The sequence below is a fragment of the Poecilia mexicana genome, unplaced genomic scaffold (assembly GCF_051168715.1).
Source record: "Poecilia mexicana isolate PSO_F unplaced genomic scaffold, ASM5116871v1 scaffold_9, whole genome shotgun sequence".
Taxonomy (NCBI): Eukaryota; Metazoa; Chordata; class Actinopteri; order Cyprinodontiformes; family Poeciliidae; genus Poecilia; species Poecilia mexicana.
This window is the reverse complement of record NW_028263378.1, coordinates 1,645,081-1,672,051: the sequence shown is the minus strand read 5'-3', so window position 1 is coordinate 1,672,051 and position 26,971 is coordinate 1,645,081. Positions and strand designations below refer to the sequence as shown.

Below are 26,971 nucleotides of genomic sequence, written 5' to 3'. Positions count from 1 at the left end.
CATTTGTGAAATCCAGCAGACCGGGAACTGCTCAAAAACAGAAAGGAAGCGGACTCCATCGCAAGGCATTCTGGGTAAATACAACCAATACAAACACGAGTCTGGCGTTGGCAGGAGAAATGTTCAGATTTTGTGAAGAAGGAAGTTGCACTCAGTGTCTTCAGAGGGTTTCATGGCATATTCTTTCAGTGGTTCTTGGTGCAGCGCCCCCACAGGCCGGGAGGGGAACAGTTTCTACAAGGGGTTTGGTTGGTTTGGTTGAAAACTCTCTAATTAATTGGATCTTTAAGCTTTTTGTTACCAACAGTCTGTCATTATGGGGTTAATAAAGTATTTCTGAAGTACATTCATCCTGGTTTCAGTTGTGAATGAGATCTTCATGCAGCAGGTTTTGGATTCATCTGGTTGATGAGGGTCTGGGAGTGTTCAGTCGGCTCGCTCTGCACCGATAAGGGTCAAATAGTTCAACGTCTCCTAACCCGAGGACACAACAACGCTGTCCTTCAGCCTCCAGTGCCACAGTTAAACATGGACGCCACAATCAGCAGATAACGATGCCAACCCGAGAACAATGCACAGCTAAATGGAGTTAGTAGCAAAGTGTCTTTAATTAAGACCAGAGTTTCTGGTTTGTATTTGGTAGAAAACATGTAATCTGATTTAAGCTAATTGGGACGTGAACCAACCTTTGTTCACTGCAGGCTGAATCAATGTGTTGAACATCTCTTTGTGTAGGATTTACTTTGTACTTTCAGGGACTAAATGTCTTCACATGGACAGAGATGATTTAAAATCAGCCTACAGTCTGAATGGTTGACAGCTTTAATTATGTCCGTTTCTGAGTTGTTTTAACTTGCTGACGTTTTCCACGTCTCAAACTCTGACAGCAAAGACATCAATGTCAAAAGGCAGATGACTCTGGATTCAAACCCAGAAGAAAACAAGCTAATTTCTTTCTGCAGGACAGGAAATCGACGCTTTTTAACACAAACAGAACAAACAAGAGGCTTCAAAGTAACTGAGTGGAAATCAGTAGAAGAATCTAAATCCTCCCATAGTAATAAAGTAATTTCATCTGGTGAGTTGTAAAGTTGCACAACAATTCATAAAATTACACAATAATTAAAATGGTGAACAAAAGCTAAGTTAGACAAATGTGGGTTAATTTCTGCTCCTACACTGATCTGATGGGACGCTGGAAAAGATCTATGTTGTGTTCAAGTTGTGCTAAAAGGAGTTAGCCTGAAGCTAATCAGGCCTAAAACAGCATCGCAATGCTAAACATGTAGCAGCAGCACAGATGCTAACGCTAATGTCAGTGTGCACATTTAAAAAGGAGCTCCATGAATAATAAGGAGTTTCTGATTAAACATGATTGAAGAACATACATACCAGATTAAAAGCTATAAATATTTTTGTTGTAGACCTCATATGTCCACTTTTTTCAATGATTTAGCAGTAAAAATGTTTTTTGAAATGAAAATGTTGTTTATTTTGTCTACTTTTAACACAACACCAAGATGGAGAGACATCAGCAATGTGCAGAGAAAGATGCAACTGCTTTTCTGATTGGCTCATTTTAAATGGCTGCAGGTAAAAAAAACTCTTCCAGCTAAAAACAGCACAGTGCACACCTCACATCAAGTATCAGGCATGGAGGTGGAGGAGTGATGGTTGGGGTTTTGTGTCCACAGGACACCATCAACCTGATTACAGGCTGTGAAATAAAGTTTTCTGGGTCGTCACCGTCACACAGATCCCAAACACAGCAGCAAAACGGCTTAAAAGGACAACAATCAAGGTGTTGCAATGGCCTAGTCAAAGTCCAGACTTCAGCCTGAATCAGATCATAGAGCTGTGCAGACAGTGACAATTTCAGACGCATCTAAAAAGAAATTAGTGGTTTTTTTAATTAAATAGAAATGAACCAAGATAACCCAAACTACTGGAACCCATTAATGAAAAGAGCAGCCATGTTTGGCTTTAAAGAGACACTAACAATAAAGACAGGAAGTATTCGCTCCTTCAGAGCGTTCCTCTCATGGCTGCAGCTCTTCTTCTTGTCCCTATTGCAGAAAGAACACGGTGGAATGTCGGATGTTTGTTTGTGTGCCTGTGATTATGTTTACAGAGGATGCCACAGCGCTGTCATGATGAACAATGTCATGTAAAAGACTCGTTTTGTCTGTAATGCAAACCAGCTTGTGGCCAAACGTCTCTAATTTGCAATCAGCACGATCTCGTTTCAACACGGCTCTGTTAAAGGAGAGTCTCTAATTCAATTTATTTCAGTTTAGATTCCGCAGATTAAAACCTTCTTCTGCTCCTTTTTCCCTTCGAGTTTTTCTTTCTAAATAATTATGTAGAAAAAAAAGGCAATGTTTGTTTTCCGCCTGCAGGGAGTTATTCTGTAAGATGTACAAAAAAACGTGAATATAAACAAGCTGACAGAGGAGAAAACTGGGGGATAGGTAAACAAAAAACAGAGAAAAGAGGACGAGGAGGGATGAAGAGGAGGAGGGGAAGAAGAACAGGGTGGAAGAAAAGAAGAGACAGGTGACCAAATGGGACAAAATATATTTAATCTAAGATAGTCAGAAATATGTCACCGAGGAGGTTTTAGCTATAATTTGTTATGCTTCTTGTTCTACAGACAAACCTAAAGAAAGTTATTATAAATGAAGAGAAAGAAGCAGAGGAGCTTACAGATGTGCTTAATGCTTTTGTGACTTCAATGTTTTTGTATATTTGTTTTTTTCCTTTAGAAAAATTATAAAGCAGCAAAAATCTGCAGCCAAATCCAACTTTTTCATTTCAGGCGAAATGAAAGATTAAACTTTTGTTTTCCAAAATCAAACTGGAGACAGAATTTCGTGTTTTTATTACCTCCCACCACTATTATTGCTTTTCTTCTTGTTACACTGTTCGCCTACAGCTGGTGCAAAACGTTTTTCTCCTTTTGATAAAAACAATAAGTCTAATAAAAATAATTCTGCTCCATTTTATCTGTCTGACCTGCTCATTCCCTCAGATCTGAGAACAGCTGCTTTTCGTTAGCCAGCCATCGCCTTTTTACGCAAATCCACTGGACTAGATTCTCATTTCCCTTCACTGCTCCGTCTGGGATTTCTCCCATTAACTTGGATTCCCTCAGGTAGATTTTTTTTTTTTTTTTTGACTGGGCCAATAAGCAAACAGAAAGAGAAGCTGTGAACAGTGATGCTGATTTTCTGCTGTTTTAGAATTTCAGTCTGCTTGTAGTTTTAGCAGCTGCAGTGGAGGAAGAGAAGGATTCAGACTATGTTATATTAACATCAGTGTGAGATTCTGACTGTTTGCTATGCTTAATCTGAAACTTTGGTCGGTTTTGATGGTGTGTTTTTTGAGGTGCTTTGCAAATAAATTTGGTCAAAGTAATTATTTTTAAATTAATAGTCGGGTCGTTCTTCCTACCCTCTGTTATTCTCTCTGAAACACTGGATGCTAACATCTTCTTCTGTGGTTTAGAGTTAATCCAAGTGTAAATATTTATTGCAAAATGTTACATAGACTTAATTCCATAGATAGTCAACCCGTCTAGTAAGTTAATTTAAAATGTGCTTCTAATTTATTCCGTTTCCAAGTTGTTGATTTTTCTACTATTTGACCTAATAACTGCAGTGAGTTGTGTGAATGAAGCAGCAGCATTAAAGGCTGAGACCAGAAGAGTCAATACAAAGGTCTTCAACCAACAAACACAGGTAAAGTTAGAAATGCCTCCTCACGGTTTTCGTCCTGAGCGATGCACTGCAGCGGGATGCCGAAGAAGGACGTGTACGAGTCGTTGTACCAAACCAGCAGCTCCGTCCCTCTGGGGATGTCCATGCAGGCTCTGTAGAAGATGCACGACCTGCAAGACAAATACACAAACGCTGACTTTTTATTTTAGAACTCGTGTCTTTACTTGTAAGCGTCTGAGTGAAATCATGAGGCAGGCGGCGGACCAGACCTCAGGTCCACCAAAAACAAATGACTCAACTATTCTGCACAGGAGAAGATGGGAGACGGATAAAAACTGAAAGTCCTTCCATCTGATAACAGCTTCAGTTCACATCAGACCAAACTCGAGATGATTTATGGGAAATATCTGGTGTCTCTCACTTTCCACGGTGCAGCTACGTTTCACCATGTTGTTCGCTCACGTACCCAGAGAGCTGATGGTTCCTGGGCCACACCGCCACTAGAATAACACTTCCTCCGCCCAAAATATCATTCTAACAACATGAGCAAAGCCACATTCAAAACCACACTTTTATTTCCAGCACTAACTATTTTAAAACATTTCCCACATGTTTTCCTCTCTCCCTGCTGGCAGAGTGGCAGCCAGAGCAGATTATAGCTGAGAGGTCACAGGTTCAATTCCCACAACGGCTCCCTTATTGTGTCTTCAAGCCAGCAGACTAATTCATTTTTTAAGTCAAGTTTATTTGTGTGGCAAATTTACACCATAAAAACATAATATAATAATCAGCAACAAACATTAGATTTAGTCAAATGCCATCATCAAAATCAAATATCAATGTTCCAGTATTTATGAGTCAAAGGCAGCTTTAATTTCAGACTTGATTTAAAGGAACTCAGTGTTTCGGCTGTTTTGCAGTTTGGAGCATTAAAACTTTTAAGACAACTAAAAACTAAAGGAAGTCAAATAAATCTTAAACTACACTGTTACATAAAGCTGTTCAGGTTGACCTGTTAGCTGGCTGAACTGTTACTGAGCTAAACTTTCATAACCTGCTGATTTAAGGAAGTTTATAAAGCCTGATGAATCCTGTTCAGACCAGACAAACTCAAATGAGTTCAATGCATGAGGATCATTTCTACTGAATTACATAAAAAAAGATTCAGAGACATCAGCTGGTGATTATGCAGATTAATCAGGTTAAACTAAATGCTGAAGTATTTCAGTATGAAGCTGAGGCGAGTGAAACAAAAGACAGAAAAACCTCCAGGTTTCTTTTAGTTCAGTCTGACATCATTTTCTTCTAAAGTTGACTTTCTGTGGGGGTGGAGGGTGAGGATTGACGGCCGCTGGAGGGATTTTGCTGTTCAACCAGTTTTACTAAATAAGGAACTAAAACTCATTCAAGAAAACACAACAGATTCTGGTATTCTCTCTCTCTGCCACAGAGTTTACATCACTTCACCACAGCAGGGAAACCAAAGCCAGTTCAGCATTTTTACCGAGTTTAAAGATCAAACAGCTACAGTCAAATGTATTGGCATCTGTGGTGAAGAGGTGTAAACTTTATTACTAAAACTACTAATGTGTTTAGTTAGTTCAAAGTCCCATAAAAGATGAAAACATAAAACAAACAAAAACCATAATGTTGCAGTGGAAAATAAAGTATATTTATTGATGTTATTAATCAAAGGCAGCTCTAAACTGGAAGGTTTTTAGCCGTGAATTAAAGGAACTCAGTGTTGCGGCTGTTACTTTAACACTGTTTGTTGCTCCAGATCAGAGAAGCATAAAAACTGCTGCTTCTACATATATTTTAGTTCTTAATTAAATCTTATGAATTATAGCTTTATGGGGTTAATGAATTGTGGTAAGAGTTAAAATCCCAAAGTAAAGTTGATTAAATTTACAAATCTATGGTAAAATCCACTCCCTGTACTGACTCACCTTTGTGTCAGTACAGCTGCCCTGCCATGCTAATAAAAAATGCTAATAAAAGTTATGTACATCTAGATATCTGCTGAGAGCGCATACAACACAGATGTCAAACTCCAGTCCTGCAACTCTTAGATGTACCTCTGCTGCACCACACCTGAATTGAGTATTTAGGTCATTAGCAGGACTGTACACAAGAAGGAGGAAATTAAGCCATTTCATTCCAGTGGTTTGTACCTGTGGCACATCTAAAAATTGCAGGACAGTGGAGGACTGGAGTTCGACACCCCTGACCTAAAAGATTTTAGGCAAAAAGTTTTAGGATTATGGTATGTTAGTCACACAAATTCAGTGTAGATTGTAACAGATAAGAAAGTTGTAGCCCGATGGTGACTTATTTTAACATTACCTGTTAACTCAACTTCAGTGTAAATATTCATTCATATCAACATTTATTTGTTCCAATGTATTTTTTGGATCAGAATTAAATGCATTTTGATTTGGTGAAATTTTATTGTGGGCTGCGACTGTCATAAATAAACAGTAAATTAATTATTACGAAAACGTTTACAACATTTGCACTTGAATCAGGTGTTTGTAATCCTGGGTATTAGAAAGTTTTGTGTTTCTCAAGATAGCCTACTAATTTCGTAATATAATGTTTCAATCTTATAACCTCAGCACTGAAAAATGTGTGCTGCATCTTCTACAGATTACGTTTGATTGAAAATTAATTTTGTAAGTAAATATTGAAAAAGCAGTAGTAATGTGTAAATCTGAGTAGCTGTGGTCACTTACATAATGTGAAATAGCAAATATAATTGAGTGAAAATCATTATGGTTTTCTGTTACTATGTTGGGCAATGAATGCTTTTTGACATTCTGTCTATATGTTCAAAAATGCATTGGACATGTTACGGTTATCAAATAATTCATATCTCAACAGTGAAATATTGTGGAAAAAATGCAGCCACTGTAAAAAATTTACATTTACATTGTTTAAAAACAATTTCAAACTGTTATGTTCATTTTCTAATTCAGGACATGTTGATAGGTTTTCTTCGAGTGGCCCCTGGAAGAAGCTAAATGATTTTCATGTTGACTCCCTTGACCTACAGCCATGAGATGAAATGACCCGTCAGCATGGTGAGCTGCCTGCTGTGCCAGCTCCCACCACACAGGAAACACAAGTCAGAAGAGGCCTGGGTAAAGGCCCCTACATACTCGGGCGTACTTCAGTCCGCGGACCCAACACGGACTCAAAGCGGACGTCTGCACAAAGATAAATTTTTATGGCCGCGTACACACGCATACTCAAGTGTCGCACATTTAACTACCCGGTGGAAACAGTGTTCACATCAAACTGGTATTATGTGACACCGATCTAATAAAGTTGAGAATAGCGGTTAAACGATTTAATATTGTTTTAAAGTTGATATCAACATGATAAAAGTCGACAGACTTGTTGTGGTGAAGCAAAAATGCTTCACAGCAACAGGCTTTATTAACTATATTCAAGTAAACATTGACATGGCATATTATGCAGAATTAAAAGAACAAAAAACAGAACATCATCCCAGACTTCTTAATCAGCAGCAGAGCAGAGGGGTGATCTGTTAAGTCTGACTCTTTTTTGATTTTTTTCATACAACGGTAGATACTGATGATCGGGTATATGCTCATTTTGGATTGCTACACAAATTATTACACCGATCACAATTGTGCTTCGGAACATGATGAATTAAGCTTATTATGAACGGATCTACTATTCCAATATTCAACTGTTGGTTTTTGGTGTTAAGAACAGGTGTAAAACATGATGTTCCGATTTAAATAAAAGCAACTTTCTGCAAGGTGGCAGTAGACTCAAACAGCAGCAGCCCAAAAAGCTATAATAGAAGGATAATAGAGGATTACATTGGCCCTTATTGTGCCGTCCTACATTTCTTATGCCCAACCCAGAATTATGCAGGGTGGCACAACTATCCTGGAGTAAGAGGAAGCATACACAGCATGATGACAGCCTTTCAAACAATGCAAAGAACCGCTTAAATTTCAGGTAGGCAAAGCCTCTTAAAATATGTAATAAATAATTACCTTTGATCAGTAATAAAATACACTGATTGAAAGATATTGTTCCACTACAAATTAATAACTATTTTCTCAAATCATGAAATATTTTAATACTAGTGTATCGTTCACAACCAAAATAATAGCAAGACTAATAGATTATATATCATGTGCAACTTTAAAAAGGTATTTCTAATCAATTATGTGCATTTTTCTGTGGGAATAAGGACGGGCTCCAAGCAGACAGAAAGTGAAATTTCCACCAGATTTGTTTTAATTGAACACAACATTGATACATAACTTCAGATGGTTGCATAGGTTAACATTCTAATTTTTAGAATTTTATGAGGAAAGAAGTTGGCAAGTTCATTGATAGTCTCAACTATTGAGATAATTAGATATGATTCAATATTTTGCCATAAAATCTATGTTAAATTTGAAATGTCTAAGCTTTTACTATCACTTTTATACCTACCATTTGATTGGAGGTATTGAAGTGTCCCAGTCTGCTCTGGCTTTATTGGGTAAGACCAACAGTTGTACTATCTTTAAGAAAAGTCACCTTCATCACGGGTGGACAAACAACAATATTCAGTGAATCTGTCCCTTCTTCAATGTTTTTACTAACAAGAAATTATTTGAAAGACACGAACTTTTTATCGCATTTTGCCCCAAAATGGGGCAGCCATGATTTCCCATTCTAGCAAAAGCAGAAGCAGGTTTTAAGAAGTGGAGTGACAAGGAAGAAAACTAGAGACTTGGTTCATCAGACAACGGAACCAAATACCATTTGAGAAAGAGGTCACCAAATATGGTAATTTGTTAACTTTTTGAATGAGCTGTTTAATGTGCTGTTTTGTTTTATAATGTATGGGGAAACATCATACAAAGATATTGTTGGAAAAATATGTGAGATTTTATCTTTCAACTAATTAGGACAAAATGGAAGAGCAAAATTATAAGTACCACAAAAAAAAGAAAGATTAACAGATATATCCTTTGTTTCATTTTTGAACATAAACTTGCATATAGTTTCAGTTTAAAAAGATCAAACATCTGATTATTAGTTTTTATTTTCTTTCTGTGTGAATTAAGATACATGACAAATAGTTGAATAAATTATTGGTATAGAAAACACTGCAGTTCACCTACAAAAATGTACAACTATCCAAGGAACGAATTCTTGCCCTTCAATGTTTCAAAAATTAAGAGTTTTAGATGACATACTGATTGATCATTGTAAACTTTATAAAACCAAGTTAACCATGTGCTTAAGCAAAGCCCACAGATTAGAAAATCCTAAGGATCTCAAATAAATTTAAACAAGCCCACTGACCATCAGCCAGAACAGATTTCACATTTATAAGAATTGTGCAAATTTCAAGTTCACATTGAGATAAGAGATGAAAAAATACAAATGGGTTTTTTAGGAACTATTTCACACCTCAGTTATTTTGAGGTCGTTGAGTCTTGCTGCACTTAGCGTTCTGTTTTCTTTTCCACTTGAGTGTAAAGTCAAAAAAAATCTGAGCATCCCAAAACAATGTAAAACTTTCTTTGTTTCTAAACAGAACCTGATTTATTTTTCACAGATTTGAACCAGAATCCTAGCCTGAAGTTTTGAGAGTTACAACACACCTGAGATTTAAACAGAGGAAACCACAGACAAAATGGCAAACATGTACATGCCGTTGAGTGAAGCTGATGCTTCTTCTCGTAAGTACAATCCACTGATTTGTGAGAATATTTGGGATACGGGGCTTCTAATGTGTTTTCAGTTCCAGTAAGTGTCCACCAGATATGTTCCTGAAGCACAGTCCTTCAGGAGGATGCATTCTCCAGCAGATGTGGAGGTGCCAGACAGCTTTCTAAAAATATGACAGTTACCCTAAAATTTATTTATACAGGATTTGGTATTTACACAGGATTTGATATAGGTTTTTAAACTGAAACGCGTTTGGCTAGATCTTAAATCAGCAAAACCCTATTTTACAAAATCTATAATCACGCAGAGGTGATGTCAACCCTGCTCATAAAGGAAAGCAAAGAATAAACAAAGTGGATATGGTTATGACAAACAATCATAGCTCAAAGATTAAACATTTCAAAGATTAAATCGACATTTAAAGCAATGATGTCCTGCACTTGTCTCTACAGTAAAAGTATCTGCAGTAAGAATACAATGACCTATTTTAAAGGTAGACATTTTTTGGGATGTAGCAACTGGAAGCAAAAGTCACAGGACTGCAGACTGGAGGAGAAACCAAAGAAAGTGAGAAGTGGGTTCTTTATTGCATGATAATAGTCACCTGACTTGTCAGGGCCTTGGGTTGTTTTGGGGGTTTTGGCTATCTGTATTTTGCCTTGTTTTGCAAAGCAAAATAAGGTTTTGGTTTCTGTTCTGCTATTCTCTCAGTTCAGTATTTCTTGTGTTTTAAAGTCTATTTGTTTGCTCCTCTTAGCCTGAACGGCATGTCTCTTTCCCTCAGCCTGTCTGCCTGGCTTCCTCTCTCACCTGCACCTTGCTACCCATCAGCCACCTGTTCTTTGCCAGTAATTGAGATCCTCTGTTCATAAGCTCCACTCTATCATTATCTGCTGGATTCTCGCATTACTCCTTCATTTTCTCTCTGTGCCTCCAGATCTGAGTGCTTTGGTTTGTGCAGAGAGTCTGGGTTGTCAGTTGTTGAGAAATTATTTCTTCTGGAAGGTGTGAACTCTGTTGAGGTTTCAAATTTAACCCAGAAGGTTGTTCGAGTATACAATACACTCGAATAACCAATAGCTGCTAAACTTGTTTGAGGCTGTTGTGACCCTGTTAGAAATATTAGATGGGACGGTTGGGATGGAATTACCCTAATCTAATAATGATCCATCTAGATATAGTTCCTTTCAAAGACATAACTACAGTTTTCAGTATATTGGAAAAATGTCCTGACTAAAAGAAGCATTTACTGTCTAATTTTAACCACAGAATCATATTTTACTGATCAACACCTTTAAGTTATTATAGGTTGTAGAAGAACAAAGATATTAAGATGAACAAGTAATTTTGGAGCTCAGACATAAGCCTTTCCAGCTATGCTACTGATTACCTAAGAAAATCTTGATTACTACAGGACAAAATTTCCAAACAAAAAATTACATTTATTGCAAAAGTACAGAAGCTACTCCTAAACAAATATGTCATCAAATGTCTTTCATGAAAAACATTCCCTGCTTAAAATGGGGGTGGAAATGTACGTGTATTACAGAAACACTGCAATTGATGTTATGCTGGTTGTCATTGTTTGCTTTATTAGTTGTTCAGTCAAAGGTAGAACAAAATTAATTGCTCTTTTGTTTCATTTTCCAGCTACAAGTCTGAATATTGTGTTGCTTGGAACCTCAGATAAAAGCAAGGCAAAAGTGGGCAACTTGATCACAAGCAAAAAATCTTTTAATTCTCAAAGGTTTCTCCTAGCAAAGTCCTGTGTAGCGCATCATGCAAAATGGAAAGATACCTTGCTGAATGTAGTGAAAACCCCAGACTTTTTTGAACTACCTTTCTTGTCAGTAACCAAAGAAATCTCAAACTGTTTGGGTCTTTGCATAGCTGGACCAACTGCAATTTTGCTGATAGTGGCACCTTCTGATTTCACAGAAGAGAAAAGACAGGCACTGAAATCAGTACTAAAGTTGTTCGGCGAAGATGTCATCAACCACGCAATGGTGATTTTGACCGAAACAGAAAATGCAATAGAAAACTTATCAGTGGAGAACATCATCAGAGACTGCAATCAAAGACATCACTGTATACCACTCAATAAAAAAGTTGATCGAAACAACCTTTCAAACAATATCTTTCAAGAACTGATGGAAAAAATAGAGAACATGCTGAAAGATGGTGAGATACAAGACATGAGAAATGCAGTAGCACAAGAAGAACGGCTGAATTTCCTCTCAAAAACCTCAAACAAATTTAATAAAACCACGTCAGTAAATATATGGTCTGATGATGAGAAGAGAAACAAAACATCCCACAACAAAGACAAAAAAACACTGGAACATGATGGCAGTAAGATTTCCAACCTGGACAGTGATACGATGAAGAAAGAGAACATTCTGAAAACATTAAAATCTTTTTCGGAAGACTGTAACAAAGAGGATATGAAAAAAGATGGAGAGAGAGCAAGGAAGATTGAAGTGGAATCTGAGATAAAGACATATAAAGATCAGGAGAAAAAACATGCTGAAGAAAAAATGAAACTAAAAGAGCAATATGAGAAAAAGTTAGCAGACCAAAAATCAGACCACTTGAGGGAAATAATGGCCCTGCATTCGGACCACAACAGAATGAAGCATCTAATGCAAAAACAGGTTGAAACAATAATAGATCTAACTTACAAACATCAGATAGAACTGACACACCAGAAGCTAAACCAAGAAATTACCGTACTGCATCTGACAAAGAAGCACAACAAACAAATAGCAAATGTTGTTGAAGAGTGTCAGGAGAAAATAACGATTCAAAAAGATGACCACATGAAAGAGACTATCAATCTGAAGCAAGAATATGAGAACAAATTACAAACTTTACAACAAGAGAGCGACAGGACAATGTCAATGATAAAAGCAGAACACGACATGAAGACAGCAGCTCTAAATCTGGAATGTCAAAAAATACAGGAGCTTATGAAGCAAATTGAGGATGTACTAAAGAAACTGATGCAGAATCGAGAAAACAGCAGAAATCAGTTTGATTTTCAGGGTATTGTGACTCAGCTTGTCCAATTAGTTTTTGGCCAACTGAATCCATTCAATAACTTATGTGAGGACAATGTAAAACATCTAAAAGAGAAACTTGAAGAAAATTTCAGAAATGAGAAAAAGGAGTATGAAGAAAAAATTCAGAGTATGAAAGAAAATGCCACCAAAGAAAAGATGGAAATTAAACAGGATTATGAGAAAAAAATATCAAATATGAAGGAGAAATATGAAGAACAAATTTCTGCCTTGAAGCATGACCATGATAAGAAAGTAAGAGCTCAAAAACAGCAACATGAAAAACAAATATGGGATCAAAAGCAGGAACATGAAACCAAAATTAAGGATCTAAATAAGCAGAATGAGGAGAGAATAAAACTACTGAAGCAAGACAATAAAAATGAAATTAAGGATCTGAAAATAAACCACAGCCAGGAAAAAGCTGATCTGAAGCTGGAACATGATGAAAAAATAAGAAACTTGAAAGAGGATCATAAGAAACATGTTTCACATCTGAAGAAGGAACATGAGCAAATAATATCAGCACAGAAACAGGAATATGATGAGAAAATTAGAAATCTGAAAGAGGAAAATTACAAACATGTTTCAGATCTTAAACAGGAACATGAGCAGAAAGTATCAGCACAGAAACAGGAACATGATGAGAAAATTAAAGATTTGATACAACAGTGTGACGACAGAAATAATGTATTTTATCATATTTTTATTTTGGTCTTTTTGATATTGGTTTTAGTACTTCAGTAGTTATTGTCTAATCTCATAAAGCGATCTATGAGCTGTATCTAAGAGACTTTACTGGTGACATCAGGAACTTGTGTGTCCATCTTCTATCAACTTTTTTACTGATGAATAACCTGGTGCCCTGACAATAATAAATCATTTATAGTGAAAAAAGAATGCATTTAAAATGTTGTATTTCATTTGAGGTTAGACATTTTAAGTGCAACATTGCATATGTATGTATATAAACAATGCAAGTACCCAGTGAAATATATCATTGAATATCCTTTTCTAAGACAGGAAAAATGTATTGTGACATTTGAATTGAATATTTTCAGTTTTGTTATCAAATAAAAACTCACAAATCAACTAAAAGATCTTAATGATTCTTTTTTTAAATGGTAATTTTTTGTTTGCTCCTAAGAAACTAAGAAACACAAAAGTGGCCTTGAATTGCATTCAGTGCACCAAACACAAGTGGTAGTGATTAACACTTTTACTACAAACTCACACAGGCTGGTCAAAGGTACTCAATGGGCTGAATGTTGCCAGCTGGGCTGTAACATCTCCAGGTCTACCCTGATCTGACACTGCAAGATCTATACAAAATTTTTACTAGAAATTTGTTAACTAAATAATTTTTATGCCTCAAAAAATAAAGTGGTCTTTTTTAAAACAATTTATGGACAAAGCAAATTTTCCCCACCAATGTAAAAGAGAACATTTTCAACATTGGATTTTATTAACAAACCAGCGTTCTGACAACTATCCCAGCATGCACCGCGCGCTTCTTCTTCTACGGTCAAAAATGAAGTCGGCGGCTGCTTACCGTAGTTGCTGGACCTGTTATATTGGTCCATATATGAGGCGCACTGGGTTATAAGGCGCACTGTCGGGTTTTGAGTTAATTGAAGGTTTTTAGGTGCGCCTTATAGTGCGGAAAATAGAGTACTTGACTGTAATTCAGTATCTATGACACTTTGACATCAACACATTTTGACAAACCAAAGACTAAAATTGATTTAAATTAGCCCATATCTTCCAAACGCTTTTTACTGCATCATCATGATGTTCAAACTACTTTGTCTGAACTTTAGAACCAAATGTCCGACTGGCATGCAGAACTTCAACTATATTAGCCTTGCATGTGTCATTTATCCCCATTTTACTCCCATCTTTAGATAAAATTTAAGGTCAGCCTAAACTTCATTCAAAATGATTCCTGAAAAACTTGCTACAATTATTTTTTCTAACCAGAAATAAACAGTCTATTCTGACAAAACAACCAAAGTTAAATTTAGGAGAGATGCCAACTTTGCATCAGAGAACATCAGAAGTTCTTACCTGTACTGGACCACCATCATGTTCTGCTCCCCACAGTGTCTCGCACAGCGGATGTACCTCATCCAACTGGATTTACTGGGATCGTTTCCATCTATAAAGTGCTGCAACGTTCCCTCTGCATCATAGATCTAGAACACACAGAAACAATGGTGTATGTAACTGGCATTTAAATTCGTTTTTATTTAGTTAAATCAGTTTTACTAGTTTAAATTGAACAGTGTTTTTTTTTTTTTTCCAAGAATGAGTTTCCACTTTGACCCTCTGTTGGTCCAAATTGGGCCCCACAAGTACCAGACTGGAACATAGACCTAGAGATGGGACCAGTTCCTACTGCGTCAGCCTGGTTAGCAGGTCTGGTATTACTGACCAGAGTCACCAAGAAGAGACACAAAAACATTAAAACAGTCAAACCAAATAAAATAATAAAAACTGTAAAAATTTCTCTAAAACATGATCATTTGACATTTTCCAGCTTAAGTAAAACGGATCAGTCATGTTTATAAATGAATAAATGTATTTCTATGTGTTCTGTTGGCCAGTATGTTTCTGAATGTTGTTTTTATTTGGCTTTGTCAGGACGGCTTCTTTAAGCTCAGAATATAATTCAATCTGCAGACCTGGATGCTCTGAGCAGCACAGAAGCGACTCATTGATGTCGACTTTAGGTGGAAAACATGATGATGAAACTCGTACATCAACAGAAAGCCGAGGATTCACAGCTAATAGTGATCATAAGCAGTTAAAGCGTTTCCATCTCACCCAGCCTCTGTGTGTGTGCTAGTGTGTGTGTTCATTATTAATCCATCCCTCCATCCATCCGTGGTGATGCAGTGTGACTGTATTGAGGAGGCGTCGAGTGTGTTTATAAGGTGATGACCTGAGCCAATAGCCGGCCTCTGTTCTGTCCATACAGCCTGCAAACAATCAATGCAGTAAATGACTGTGAGAATCAAAGGAAACAGCCTCATTCATTATTCTCAGTATGTCGCACTGTAACGTCTGTCACTGTCAGACTGTCTGCAGACTCTCAGGTTTTATCTCAGTGGTTATCTGATATGTTAGAAACCCAACAGATTCATCACTGAACAAGCAGTCGACCTCAGAAACATGAAGTAAACCGGGGGGGACTCAGCTCTGATGAACCAATCTGCCCAGTCAAACTGTCCTGTGCTGCAGCTACATCCATCAGCCAGGTGATGTAATTCATTACACCTGTTACCCATCCAAGCCTCTCATCCTCTAACAAGTCGGTCTTAATCAGGAGTTAAAGTAATTTTTTTTAATCAACCTTGATGGTGGCTGAAGGTTTATTGTGTCCACGTTTTAAGTGGTTGTAAAGTTTACGATGTGCATAAATTCCTAAATGTTTTGCTCACATAAATGAGCTCTGATCGAGGCAGAGGGAGGGGCGGCTCGTCCTGCTTGTCTGTCTGTGGTCTGATGTCCATTTGGTGAAGATTCATCACTTTAAGGCTGCATTCCCACCAGTCATGCTTCCTTCACTTTAATCCAACTTCAGTCCTTTTGTCTAGAAGGTCCAGTTCGTTTGGGGAGGTGTGAATGTGTGATCAAACTCTGATGTGGACCAAAAAAGCTAATTCTGGTCCTACTCTGGTCCACTTCCACTCTGTTTGGTTGAAGTGAACTGTGGTGCAGCTTAAATGCATGTGAACGCCAAACAGACAGTAGCTTGGTCCAAAAGCAGGAAGTGGACTAACGCACAGGGCATTCTGGGTAAATACAACCAAAACAAACGTGTTAATTTTGCACTAGCAGGAGAAATGACTTGTGGTCTTTTACCAAAGACAAAAAAGGGAAATCCTCCAACCGCTAAAATCTGATTTGTGTTTACATTTGGTTTTTATGTTGTTTCCTTCAGTGGTGTTTGGTGTTTGTTGCAGCGCCCCCACAGGTGAGCAGGGGAACAGGTTTTTCAACTGGTTTGGTTGGTTTGACACTGTGCAGTGTGAAAGCAAACCACAGCAGCTGAAAATGTAACAATTTTGGTCCCCAATGTAACCAAATCGACCATAAGGTGGTAAACAGCCTAAGTAAAATGAAGATGAACTCTGGGATGATGTTGTGGCTGTTTGGCCTTATAAATATTCTGGCATCCAAAGGAAAAGGGGGTACATGGCAAAATTCACCTACATAGAGTCCCTGCTGGTGCTTAAATATGTGCTACTAGCGATTTAAATGGGGATGTTATGAATACAACTCAAATTAAGAAAAAGGAGGAGAATCTCCTGCCGGTAATAAAACTTTCTGTCTGATCCCATCCTGACCACTTCAGTCAGTCAAAGCCTCACTGCCACAACACCAGAGTATGTGGGTCCATTTTAAATAAACTGAACGCATGTTCACATATATTACAGACATTTAAAAACTCTTTAGTGTTTAGGTCAATTTGTGTTTGAAGCCTGTATTTTTCCCAGGCAGTGAGAGCGATCAGAAGGTCTTTATTGTGGCGCTTTTTATCGCCTGAGAAACTTCCTGCTGCCGGTACAGTAATGCTTCTGAAGCTAACAGCTGGTTTCTAGCTTCATGCTGTTTTGTCAGGTTTTTTGGCCGCTTGTGTTTATCGAATCCATCGCTGAGAAATTCCATCTGAAAGACAAACGACCAAAGATCTCATATTGTTTAGTTCAACGGCTACAAAATGTTGCAAACGCTGCCAGGCTCACAGCTCCAGCTGTCATTTTTCTGTCCGAGCACAAAAAGTTGATTTTTTTGTTGTTGTTGTTAAAACTCCATAAATTATTCTAGTTCAGCTTCGGCTTGTGTTGAACAGATGCAGCACAAAGCTTTATTTTCACACACTGAGATCATCCTTTTCTCACAACCTTCACAGTTCAGCTGATTATCTCAGCATCTTCTCTCTCGTCTGATCAATTATCAGAACAGGTAAAGGAAATACCTGTTCCATCTTTTACATTTCTCTATCCAAACAGTCTGATGTCTCATTATTTAACAGTTCAGGACAAAGAAAGAGAATCAGTCTGAATATTTTCTTAAATATTAGAATATGAATTTATTAGTCATAGCTGCATTCTACTTAATTTTAGGAAATAATTCTCAATATGTATCAGGAATATACTTATCAGCACAACAGAGAATAATGTTAGTCGTAAGTTGATCAGTCAACTTTAGACCAACGTTAAAGAGACATTATCGATTGACTAATGATTAATTGAAAGCAGTCGTTTTCTTAAAATCCTGAGTTTTGTCTTGTATCGGCTTCCTTCTAACATCAATGGATATTTATTCATAATTTCCTGAATTTAAAAAAAAGAAGTACATCTGCTATATTTTAACAATTATTGTGTCAGTTGTATTAAATACTGACTGAACAAACAGAAAATTGTGGTTTTCTCACTTTATTAACTTTGACATATTTATAAAACATAACAACACAGGAACCGGGCTGCATTTGGGCCATTTAACTTTCCTGTTCTGGGATGCCACTGCCATGATTATTTCCTTAGAATCATCAACAGGTTCTGCTTAAGGATGAGCAGCAGCGCCCTCTTCTGGATGACGCCAAACTACAACACTGAAAGAAGCTCCAAGCAGATGTTATCAGTTAATTATTTATTCTAATAAACCATTAATCGATAATTAATCATAAATCAATTATTTGTATCCCTACTGTTAAATATTTTAAATAAATATTTCTTCTAAATTTTCTCAATTATAGTACGTAAAAAAATATTAGTACAAGTATAAGAGAACACAAATCTAAAGTAGATTTAAACATAAAAGAAAAGGAAACAAATATTGGATTCTCTTAAAATGAAAATCTCAGACGTTGCCTGTCATTTCATTAATTTAATAAATACAACTGGGCAACAGGTAAAATGTCCAGGTTCCCTCATGTTGCTCACCTCTGACACCATAAGGCAACCAGACCCGCCACACTGCCAGGAAACTCCAAAATAAAACAGACATGGCGCGTGGCATGAATACAGTTTTATTCCAAAAACATCTTTCGTTAGAAACTCAGGCGCTGATGCATCCTGACTGGAAACTATCAGAGCGAGATCTGCACAACTTCAACTGACAGCAGGTGTTTACTGAAGTGTTTTGACCTGTTGACATTATTACAGAGTAAATCTTCATTTTGTCCCATCTGAACAGCTATTTCAAAGTTTATGGTGTGTGTGTGTGTGCGCGCGCATGCGTGTGTGTGTGTGTGTGTGTGTGTGTGTGTGTGTGTGTGTGTGTGTGTGTGTGAGGAATGTTCTTCAGTTATCAGTTAAAACCCTTGAGTGCAGCTCTGCTCCACCGCTGGCATGTAAATGGCTGCTTGGCCGTCAGAGGACGATGTGTGTGTGACGAGCAGCTGAGCTTTTATCACAGAGTGGATGTCATTAAGTCACTAATGCAGCTGTGAGTTATCATGTCTGAAGGTGTTTCAGCTCTCTAACACACACAGATCACACACACATAAGTAAAGACGGTGTATCTGAAGCGGTTTTAACACCTAATTCTTCGTCAGCTCAGCTCGGTCCCTCTGGCTGTTTGTGGCCAGGCCTCAAAGATTTATTACATTTGAGCAGATGTGGCCGTGAGATCAAGTTTGGTAAATAGTTTCAAACTAAAAAGCTGAGAAGGCAAGCTATGAAAAATGTTGCTCTAAAATGTATTTCTCTACTTAAAACAGTATCTTGGATTTCTTTAGGAATGTAAATCAAAGTAAAAAAAAATACCTTGAAATGTAAAAACTGCTTACAGTCTGGAGTAAAATATGGTTCATAAAAGCTACAAATCTATTGGCTGAAAAGACACTTGAATCAGAACAACGGAGATCTCTCATGGTGAGACTCGTGCTTTATTATTAAACTAACCTGCAGTTTTACTGATTCACCACAGGGGTCGCCATCAGGCTCCAAAACAAGCTAAATGAACCTGAAACCTTCACTGGGTCGGAGTTCATCACTCTGTCTAAACGTGTCTCTCGAACTGAAGTCACACGTTTTCACTGACCTTGTTTCTTTCAAGATGCCTCATTAACTTTAGATTTTCCCAAAGCTTATGGTCACGCCACTACATCGTCTCTTCATCACGAAGGTTCAGCGACTCACAGATGCCTCCAAATTTATTTTTGTAAATGATTCAGAAAAAAGGTGCGTCCACAAAACAGGATGCAGTACCACAGGAAATGGTGCAGTAGGTCTGCCGGGCCAATTGGTGGCGCTGTAACACTGCCAGACAACAACACAAAAATCACTGAACAGCAGTGTTGCCAGGTTGGACAGGTATCCGCCCAGTTGGGCTTCTAATAAACATGTTGGGCTGGAAAAATTGGGTTTAGGCAAAGTGTTCAAATTTAGGCTGCTTCTGACAACATGTGATGGATTTTTAGGAAGTTTTCAGATGAAAATTCTTTATAGTTGTAACTGTGTGACAGAAAAACCCAGAACATGTGCATTTTAATAAAATACTGTGCTCTCACCCTCATTTAATTCATTTAGTTTGAAATGTCCAGATCCCTCAAATGTGACATCATCAATGTGGTGGTAAAACAGGAAATCCCAGAGCAACTTCATAATTTAAACTAATATAGCGCTGGACACTGTAAAAGGGCCAAACAAGGTGAAACAGGATGCTCTGGCGAAGATGAAGCACATAAGGACTCTTCATAAAATAAAGAAGACAACCCTCAGGTCTTCATGAGACTGGCATACAACAACGCTTCAGTCAGAGGCTTCTTCTACCTGTTGTATTACTGACTGTCCTTCCGTCCTTAAGCATCTACAACTCTGAAAAATATGTTTGAACTGAAGTATTTTTGCACCATGACATGAAATCATCTCTCATCTGGAGCCATGATTCTCTTGTGAAAAGTCTTGGTCAAATATAACAGGTTGAACAGTTTGATCAGCTGCTGGAGCAGCTCTGGACCGAAGAAGCTGCTTTAATTCAGTGAGAAGTTCTGCAAAACAAGGTAAGATTCTCAGTTTATTCATCCTGATTTTTTATCTGGACAGTAACGGCAGGATGAAATAATCTAGTCGATAGTTTTAAATACCAAACAAACCCAAACCAGGTGATCCTCTGCCCTCAGCTCATCGGGGTCTGGGTAAATATTCAGGAAACAGATCTTAGAGGAGTCAGCGGTGTGCTGAACACATCGGTGTCTCTTTCTTTTCCATTTCTCTTTTTTTACTCCAGATTGTGTAAAACTGCCCCTGAGAGCCAATCAATGATCACGGGCTTCTGTTCTACAGCTAATCAATGAACCCTCACTAATTCTACTGTTATCTGTTCTCTTCATCTTCCTCCTGCTTATCCCACCATTCCTGCTCCACCTTCTGCTCCCGTCATCTCATGACAGGAGACAATGATCCAAATCCTCTCTGATTTATTCAGCTTTTATCTAACATACTTGTGACAGCAGAAACAGATGCATCCATGTTTGTAGCCGTTTATCCAAACAGACAAACATTCACACAAGTTCTCAACCTCATATCTGAATTAAATCAGAAACAAAGAAAACACAATGAAACCAGGCAGATCACTGGGTTTTTCCCTACAACAGAAAGTCTTCATCAGGTCTCTGAAACTGTCTATTTATCTCTGGATATCCAGTAAACACAAGTTTTTAAAATTATATTTTTATCCTCAATAAAAAAAACTCTTTTAATGTGAAAAAGAAATGCACAGAGAAACTATCAGTTTAGCTAAATATCTGTTGATGTGGAACCAGAATGGAGAGCAAGGAGAAACTTTGAATCTCAAAGCCAGAGAACAAAATATGGAAAATAAAGAATCTCGTTTTCTGCCTATCAACAGAAAATAAACATGGCAAACGTTTTTCTGGATGGCATAAAAGCAGAGAAGAAACTATAAACACATTGATTTGAGTTTGGTGAAACCTATAAAGAGGAAAAGTAGTTTATTAGTTTTTGTTTGTTGCTGAGCGGGTCTAACATCCATCACTTCTCTGCTGCAAACAGCAGAAACATTTTTCACTGATGGTTTCCATAAAACAGTGAAAAGTTTAAATTTTTGAACATGATTAAATTGGCAATGACTTAAACTAAACACAAGAAAGTCCAAATGCTTGATGTTTGAGTCACAGAAAGTCTTTTTTAACGTGGGATTTTTCATGTCCCTGTGGTCATTTATTTTATTCAGTCTCTACATTTTCAAATCATTTACCTCTAAGCACTGCAATCTGCATTTTCTCTATAACTAAGAGTTTAAAGCTGCTCCTTTGAACAGATTTCTGCTTTTCCATCACATTTCCCATCCACCTCTCAACAACTCCTGTCTTTCCATTAAATAAAAACCATTTGAGGAAACCTTCCAGGTTCTTCCTGCCAAATCTAAAACCTTATTTTAATACTTTTTAATCTTCTTCTTTACAAAGTCCTCAGCTCCGTGTGAGGTATGTCAGCCGTCTGTTCCCATGCTAACTCTGCTGCAACAAAACCAACGTTAGCCAAACCAAAACAAAGCCACAAAGCTGCTCATTCTTCCTGCTGTTCCCTCCTTCAAACGCAGCGTGTCACTGAGGTGTTCATGTTTCAGCTGCAAGCCTTATAAACTCTGCTGCCAGCACCGCCACCGCCGCCGTGCCCAAGAGCAACAGTCGGGGCTCCGCGTGAAGCCAGAGCCACTTCAGCGTCTGACTGGGCTCTCAGCGGCCCGCCGGGCTCTCAGCGGCCCGCTCATAAATCAGGACGGCAATAATCATCCAACGCAGCCGATAATATTTGGATAACCGAATCTGATGCAGCTCAGCATCGACACCAAACGGTTTCCATCTGGAGGCAGCAGAGAGTGACGCAACAACACAGAACAGGGCACCACCACCCACTAACACCACCCACAGGACAGGACAGGGTTCCATTAACACCACCCACAGAACAGGGCACCACCACCCACTAACACCACCCACAGGACAGGACAGGGTTCCACTAACACCACCCACAGAACAGGGCACCACCACCCACTAACACCACCCACAGGACAGGACAGGGTTCCACTAACACCACCCACAGAACAGGGCACCACCACCCACTAACACCACCCACAGGACAGGACAGGGTTCCACTAACACCACCCACAGAACAGGGCACCACCACCCACTAACACCACCCACAGGACAGGGCAGGGTTCCACTAACCCCACCCACAGGACAGGACAGGGTTCCACTAACACCACCCACAGAACAGGGCACCACCACCCACTAACACCACCCACAGGACAGGGCAGGGTTCCACTAACCCCACCCACAGGACAGGGCAGGGTTCCACTAACACCACCCACAGGACAGGGCAGGGTTCCACTAACCCCACCCACAGAACAGGACAGGGTTCCACTAACCCCACCCACAGGACAGGGCAGGGTTCCACTAACACCACCCACAGGACAGGGCAGGGTTCCACTAACCCCACCCACAGGACAGGGCAGGGTTCCACTAACCCCACCCACAGGACAGGACAGGGTTCCACTAACACCACCCACAGAACAGGGCACCACCACCCACTAACACCACCCACAGGACAGGGCAGGGTTCCACTAACCCCACCCACAGGACAGGACAGGGTTCCACTAACACCACCCACAGAACAGGGCAGGGTTCCACTAACACCACCCACAGGACAGGGCAGGGTTCCACTAACCCCACCCACAGGACAGGGCAGGGTTCCACTAACACCACCCACAGTGTAGCATCCATCAGCCCAAACGGATCAAACCATTCACTAATCAGCTGCTGTCTCTAAGTTTCACATGAAACAAGCGTCACTACATAAATGTCAGACGTTGAACCTGGATGGCTGGTAATGAATGAATCAGTCGGTTCTCTGTGATACTGAGAAACATCACTTTGTGGTCTAATGTTCACTGGTAGTACATTATCCTTGTACAGTTAAAGCCTGACAGTGTTCAAACTCCTTCCAGATTTAATATTATTAAATTAAAAATTATTTCAACCAAGAAGATTGTTTCTGATAAATGAGACAAGCATCTCCGAAAGGATAAAATACTGTTAATTTTGGAAAAAGAAAGAAAAAGCAGTTTTTCATTATTGTTTAGTAAAACAAGCCAGAACTTCTCTGTAAGTTTCTCAATAATTACTGTAACACACAGCAACATTTCTGTGCTGATCCATGTATCACATTTAGCTTCAGCGGTAAAATCTGTGCTGAGGTTGTGAACATTCATGGCTCTCCAGTGACTCCATCTCCAGTTTTTCCTCCTGGTGTTCAGCACCTTTCCCTCCTCTCTGATGTTTGCTTTCCTTTCACAGATCTGCTGTTTGGAGAGGTTCTGGATAAATATCGTTTGGCCTCATCGCTCCCTTCACCAGCTGTCTAACTGAACATCTCTCATCATGAAGCTGCAGACGACGTGTTGCACTGACCGCTGAAAACTGCTTTAACAAGAGATTTTACATCGTTTTTGTCTGCGAACCATTAAAGCAGTTTTATGCAGAGGCGAGATCCTTCAGAGCCAAATAAAGCAACACATGTGAGCTTCTACAAATCTGCTAGAGAGATGTGGGATGGTTTGCTTTCCTGTTTCCAGAATATATTTTTAAACCCTCCCAGCTTTTTAAAAAATGATTTTTTTCACACCTTGTCAATTATTTACAGACTAAACATCATAAAACTTTCAAATTTTCAGACTTAAAGAAAACAGTTGTTACTGAAGCTCGTCACAGCAGGTGAAGCTGCTGCAGAAACAGCAGAAAGTTTGAGGAAAACACGCAGATCAAACCTTCGGCGGTTAATGAAGAGACTGCACACATGAACACATACGTGTTATTCTGACACGCCGGTCCTGGTGGAAAACCCCGGGCTTTGTTCTGCAGCACCCTGCGGTTATCGGGCCTACAGAGTGAAGTCACACAGAGCGAGGAATGAGAGCGGCTTCGATCCGACTCAGGGAGGGTTTAACCAAACAGCGCCGAGCTGAACGGCGGTTTCACTGCAGCCGCAGGCGACCCAGAGGTCACCGCCTCTCCTGGGACCGCCTCGCCGTTTTATGGCAGAAAAATACAAAACAAGATGGACGGTGCAGAAAAATCAAACCAGAGAGCTAAAGTTAAAACCTAAAACTAAACAGTAGAGCCGGGCTGTCCAAAGTGCGGTCCGGGGGCCGTTTGTGGACCTCAAAACAAGTCAGAGCGGCCCTTGATCACAGGCCAGGCAGTTGATGGAGATTTAAAAACCATGTTGGGATGAAGTTTTCACTGATGGTGCAACACAAAGTATTCATCCAGGTTTCTGCTTTGAATTCCTATTAATGCTAAAAAAACGTCCAGTGACTTAAAACACAACCTGGACATTTTAGGTTAATAAGCTCAAACTGAAGCTGGACTGAGCCATGTTCTGATCTTGTTACTAAAAAGACAAAAAATAAATCAGAAAATGGAAAATTTACTGTATAGTTTGCTGGTTGTGACAAACCTTTTTTGTTTTAAATCTACAATCTGAACATCTCATCTGCAGGAATCCGACTGCTTTGTTCAATACATTAAAATATTATGTGTTTAGTTTATTTCTCATTTAGCAGGTAAAATAGATTTTTTCATTTTTGCTAAGATTTTGTGGCCCTCAGAGTCGTCTCAACGTGACATTTTCAGCCAACAGTTCGGACACCTGCAGCAAAGACCTCCAGGTATTTAGTCATGTTGTGAAAAAAGTGGCAATAATTTTTAAATGGAGCTCATTAGAATCCTCTTTTTCACTGAAACTCTTTTATTTTGTTGTCCGGTCAGCGGCAACCAGAGAGCTGAAACAATGGAGAGGATTACAGGAGGCAAACCGGCGCAGACAAACATGTCAGCTGTTCTCAGTCAGACGTGTCTGAAACTTAGAGTCAAACATAAAGAGAAACAGTTTCACCAAACAAGACATCAAGACGGAAAACTAAAAGCAATTATCTATAAAACAAAAACATGTACAACAAAGAAAATGAAAGACAAATTTCAGAAACAGGAAACTCTGTGTCTCAGCTGAAATAAATTATATTTAATGTGAAAAGTATCAGAAGAAATGGTTTCAGTGAATGGATGAAATCATGAGATCAGGATTCAGTGATGATGAAAGTATCAAAGCTATCAGAAAATCCAGAACAGCTGCAAGACGATATTAAATCATCCCACAGATTTTCCTCTGCTTGACTTGTATAAAAATGCAGCATTAGTTACAACAATCCCTCTGAGTTTTTGCTGTTTTGTCAGAACATTTAGCTATTAGGTGAAATAGTTTGGTGTTTTTTTCTACAACATTAAACTGTCTGATCATCTTCCACAGCAGTGAATCCACATTTCTTGCCAATGTTTTTTACACAGTTTAAAAAGGAAAATTCTCTTGTGACTCATCTCAACCATAAACTGAAGCTGGCAACAGAAATCCTGAGGATATCAAGACACTTTTTCCATGAAGTGAGAGAAGTGGACGAGTTGTTCAAGCTGGAGGCCATCTATCAAAATGTTTTCACAAGTTCACTTGTTCTCAGCTTCTGGTTATTCAGACATTTTTTACAGTTCTCAGCGGCTCAAATTACAAACTCTTCCAGGGTCTTTAGGCCCAACAAACAGACACGCTGTTAGATTAGTGCTGAGCTACACCAGGCTTCACTTAGCATGCAATAAAAACATCATACAATCATTATCTTAATTATTTTATGATCTGTAATTTGTTACTAGACATCTTAGAAGCTAAAAACTATTATATGCATAATTTTCAAAGGGAGTTTCAGTTCTTTTATTTATATTATTTAGTTTAATTATATTCACAGTTTTTATTTTCCGTCTGTGTGGAGAAAAGGAAAAATGACCATAAACTCACCATAACAGAGAGAATTGTGTTTTGACTGACAAAATGACAAAACCAAAAAATGCAGGTACAGATTTGATAGACACCTGCACTGTAAAACATTTGAAGATAGTTTAACCTGAAAAAAATCAAGTCAACTGGAATTTTTCTTTTAACTCAGAAATAAAAAACATTAAGTTGATTTAACAACAAAAGATGAGTTATATAAAAATTGTTTATAACTTCATATAGCTTGTTAAGCTTATGTTATAATTTAATGCTGTATTTTAAACCAAATTATTATTTCACATTATGCAAAAAAAACTGCTTCCATCTAGTTGAACAAGCTCACATTTTAAACTTAGAGTTAATTTACTTATCTTGATTTTTATTCATTTAAATTCTTGATTCAAATTGAACAGCATAAATAAAAACCTGATAATAATAATAATAATTACAATGAATTTCTGCTGAAATACTAATTCTGAACCGAGCTTCAGCAGCGTGATCAGACATCGTCCTCAACCATTAGTAACGCAGGAGGACAGTCAAAGTAACACAGGACACAAGAACCTGCCGCTAAGCATCCTGGGAAATAATTCCCACTCCTTTTCCTTCTTTAAGGTTTTTGGGTGCC

At 38.5% G+C, this 26,971-nt stretch overlaps 1 protein-coding gene and 1 long non-coding RNA gene across 4 annotated transcripts in view; one reads left to right on the top strand and one right to left on the bottom strand.

The window, feature by feature from the left end:
* Window positions 1-26,971, bottom strand: part of prdm6 (PR domain containing 6) — a 71,146-nt gene that overhangs the window by 27,371 nt on the left and 16,804 nt on the right. The window contains exons 5-6 of the mRNA XM_014989099.2: window positions 14,558-14,685; window positions 3,765-3,889 (exon numbers count right to left, since the gene is read on the bottom strand). Of these exons, the coding sequence (XP_014844585.1) occupies window positions 3,765-3,889; window positions 14,558-14,685 (253 nt within the window). The remainder of the gene's footprint in view (window positions 1-3,764; window positions 3,890-14,557; window positions 14,686-26,971) is intronic.
* LOC148157573 (uncharacterized) lies at window positions 7,632-12,280 on the top strand. Of its 3 annotated transcripts, XR_015764226.1 has the most exons (4): window positions 7,654-7,715; window positions 8,412-8,540; window positions 9,319-9,442; window positions 11,082-12,280. It is a non-coding gene; the product is annotated as an uncharacterized LOC148157573 (long non-coding RNA). The 3 variants fall into 3 exon arrangements; XR_015764227.1 differs by lacking the exon at window positions 8,412-8,540 and having other exon boundaries at window positions 7,632-7,715; XR_015764225.1 differs by lacking the exon at window positions 7,654-7,715 and having other exon boundaries at window positions 7,747-8,540.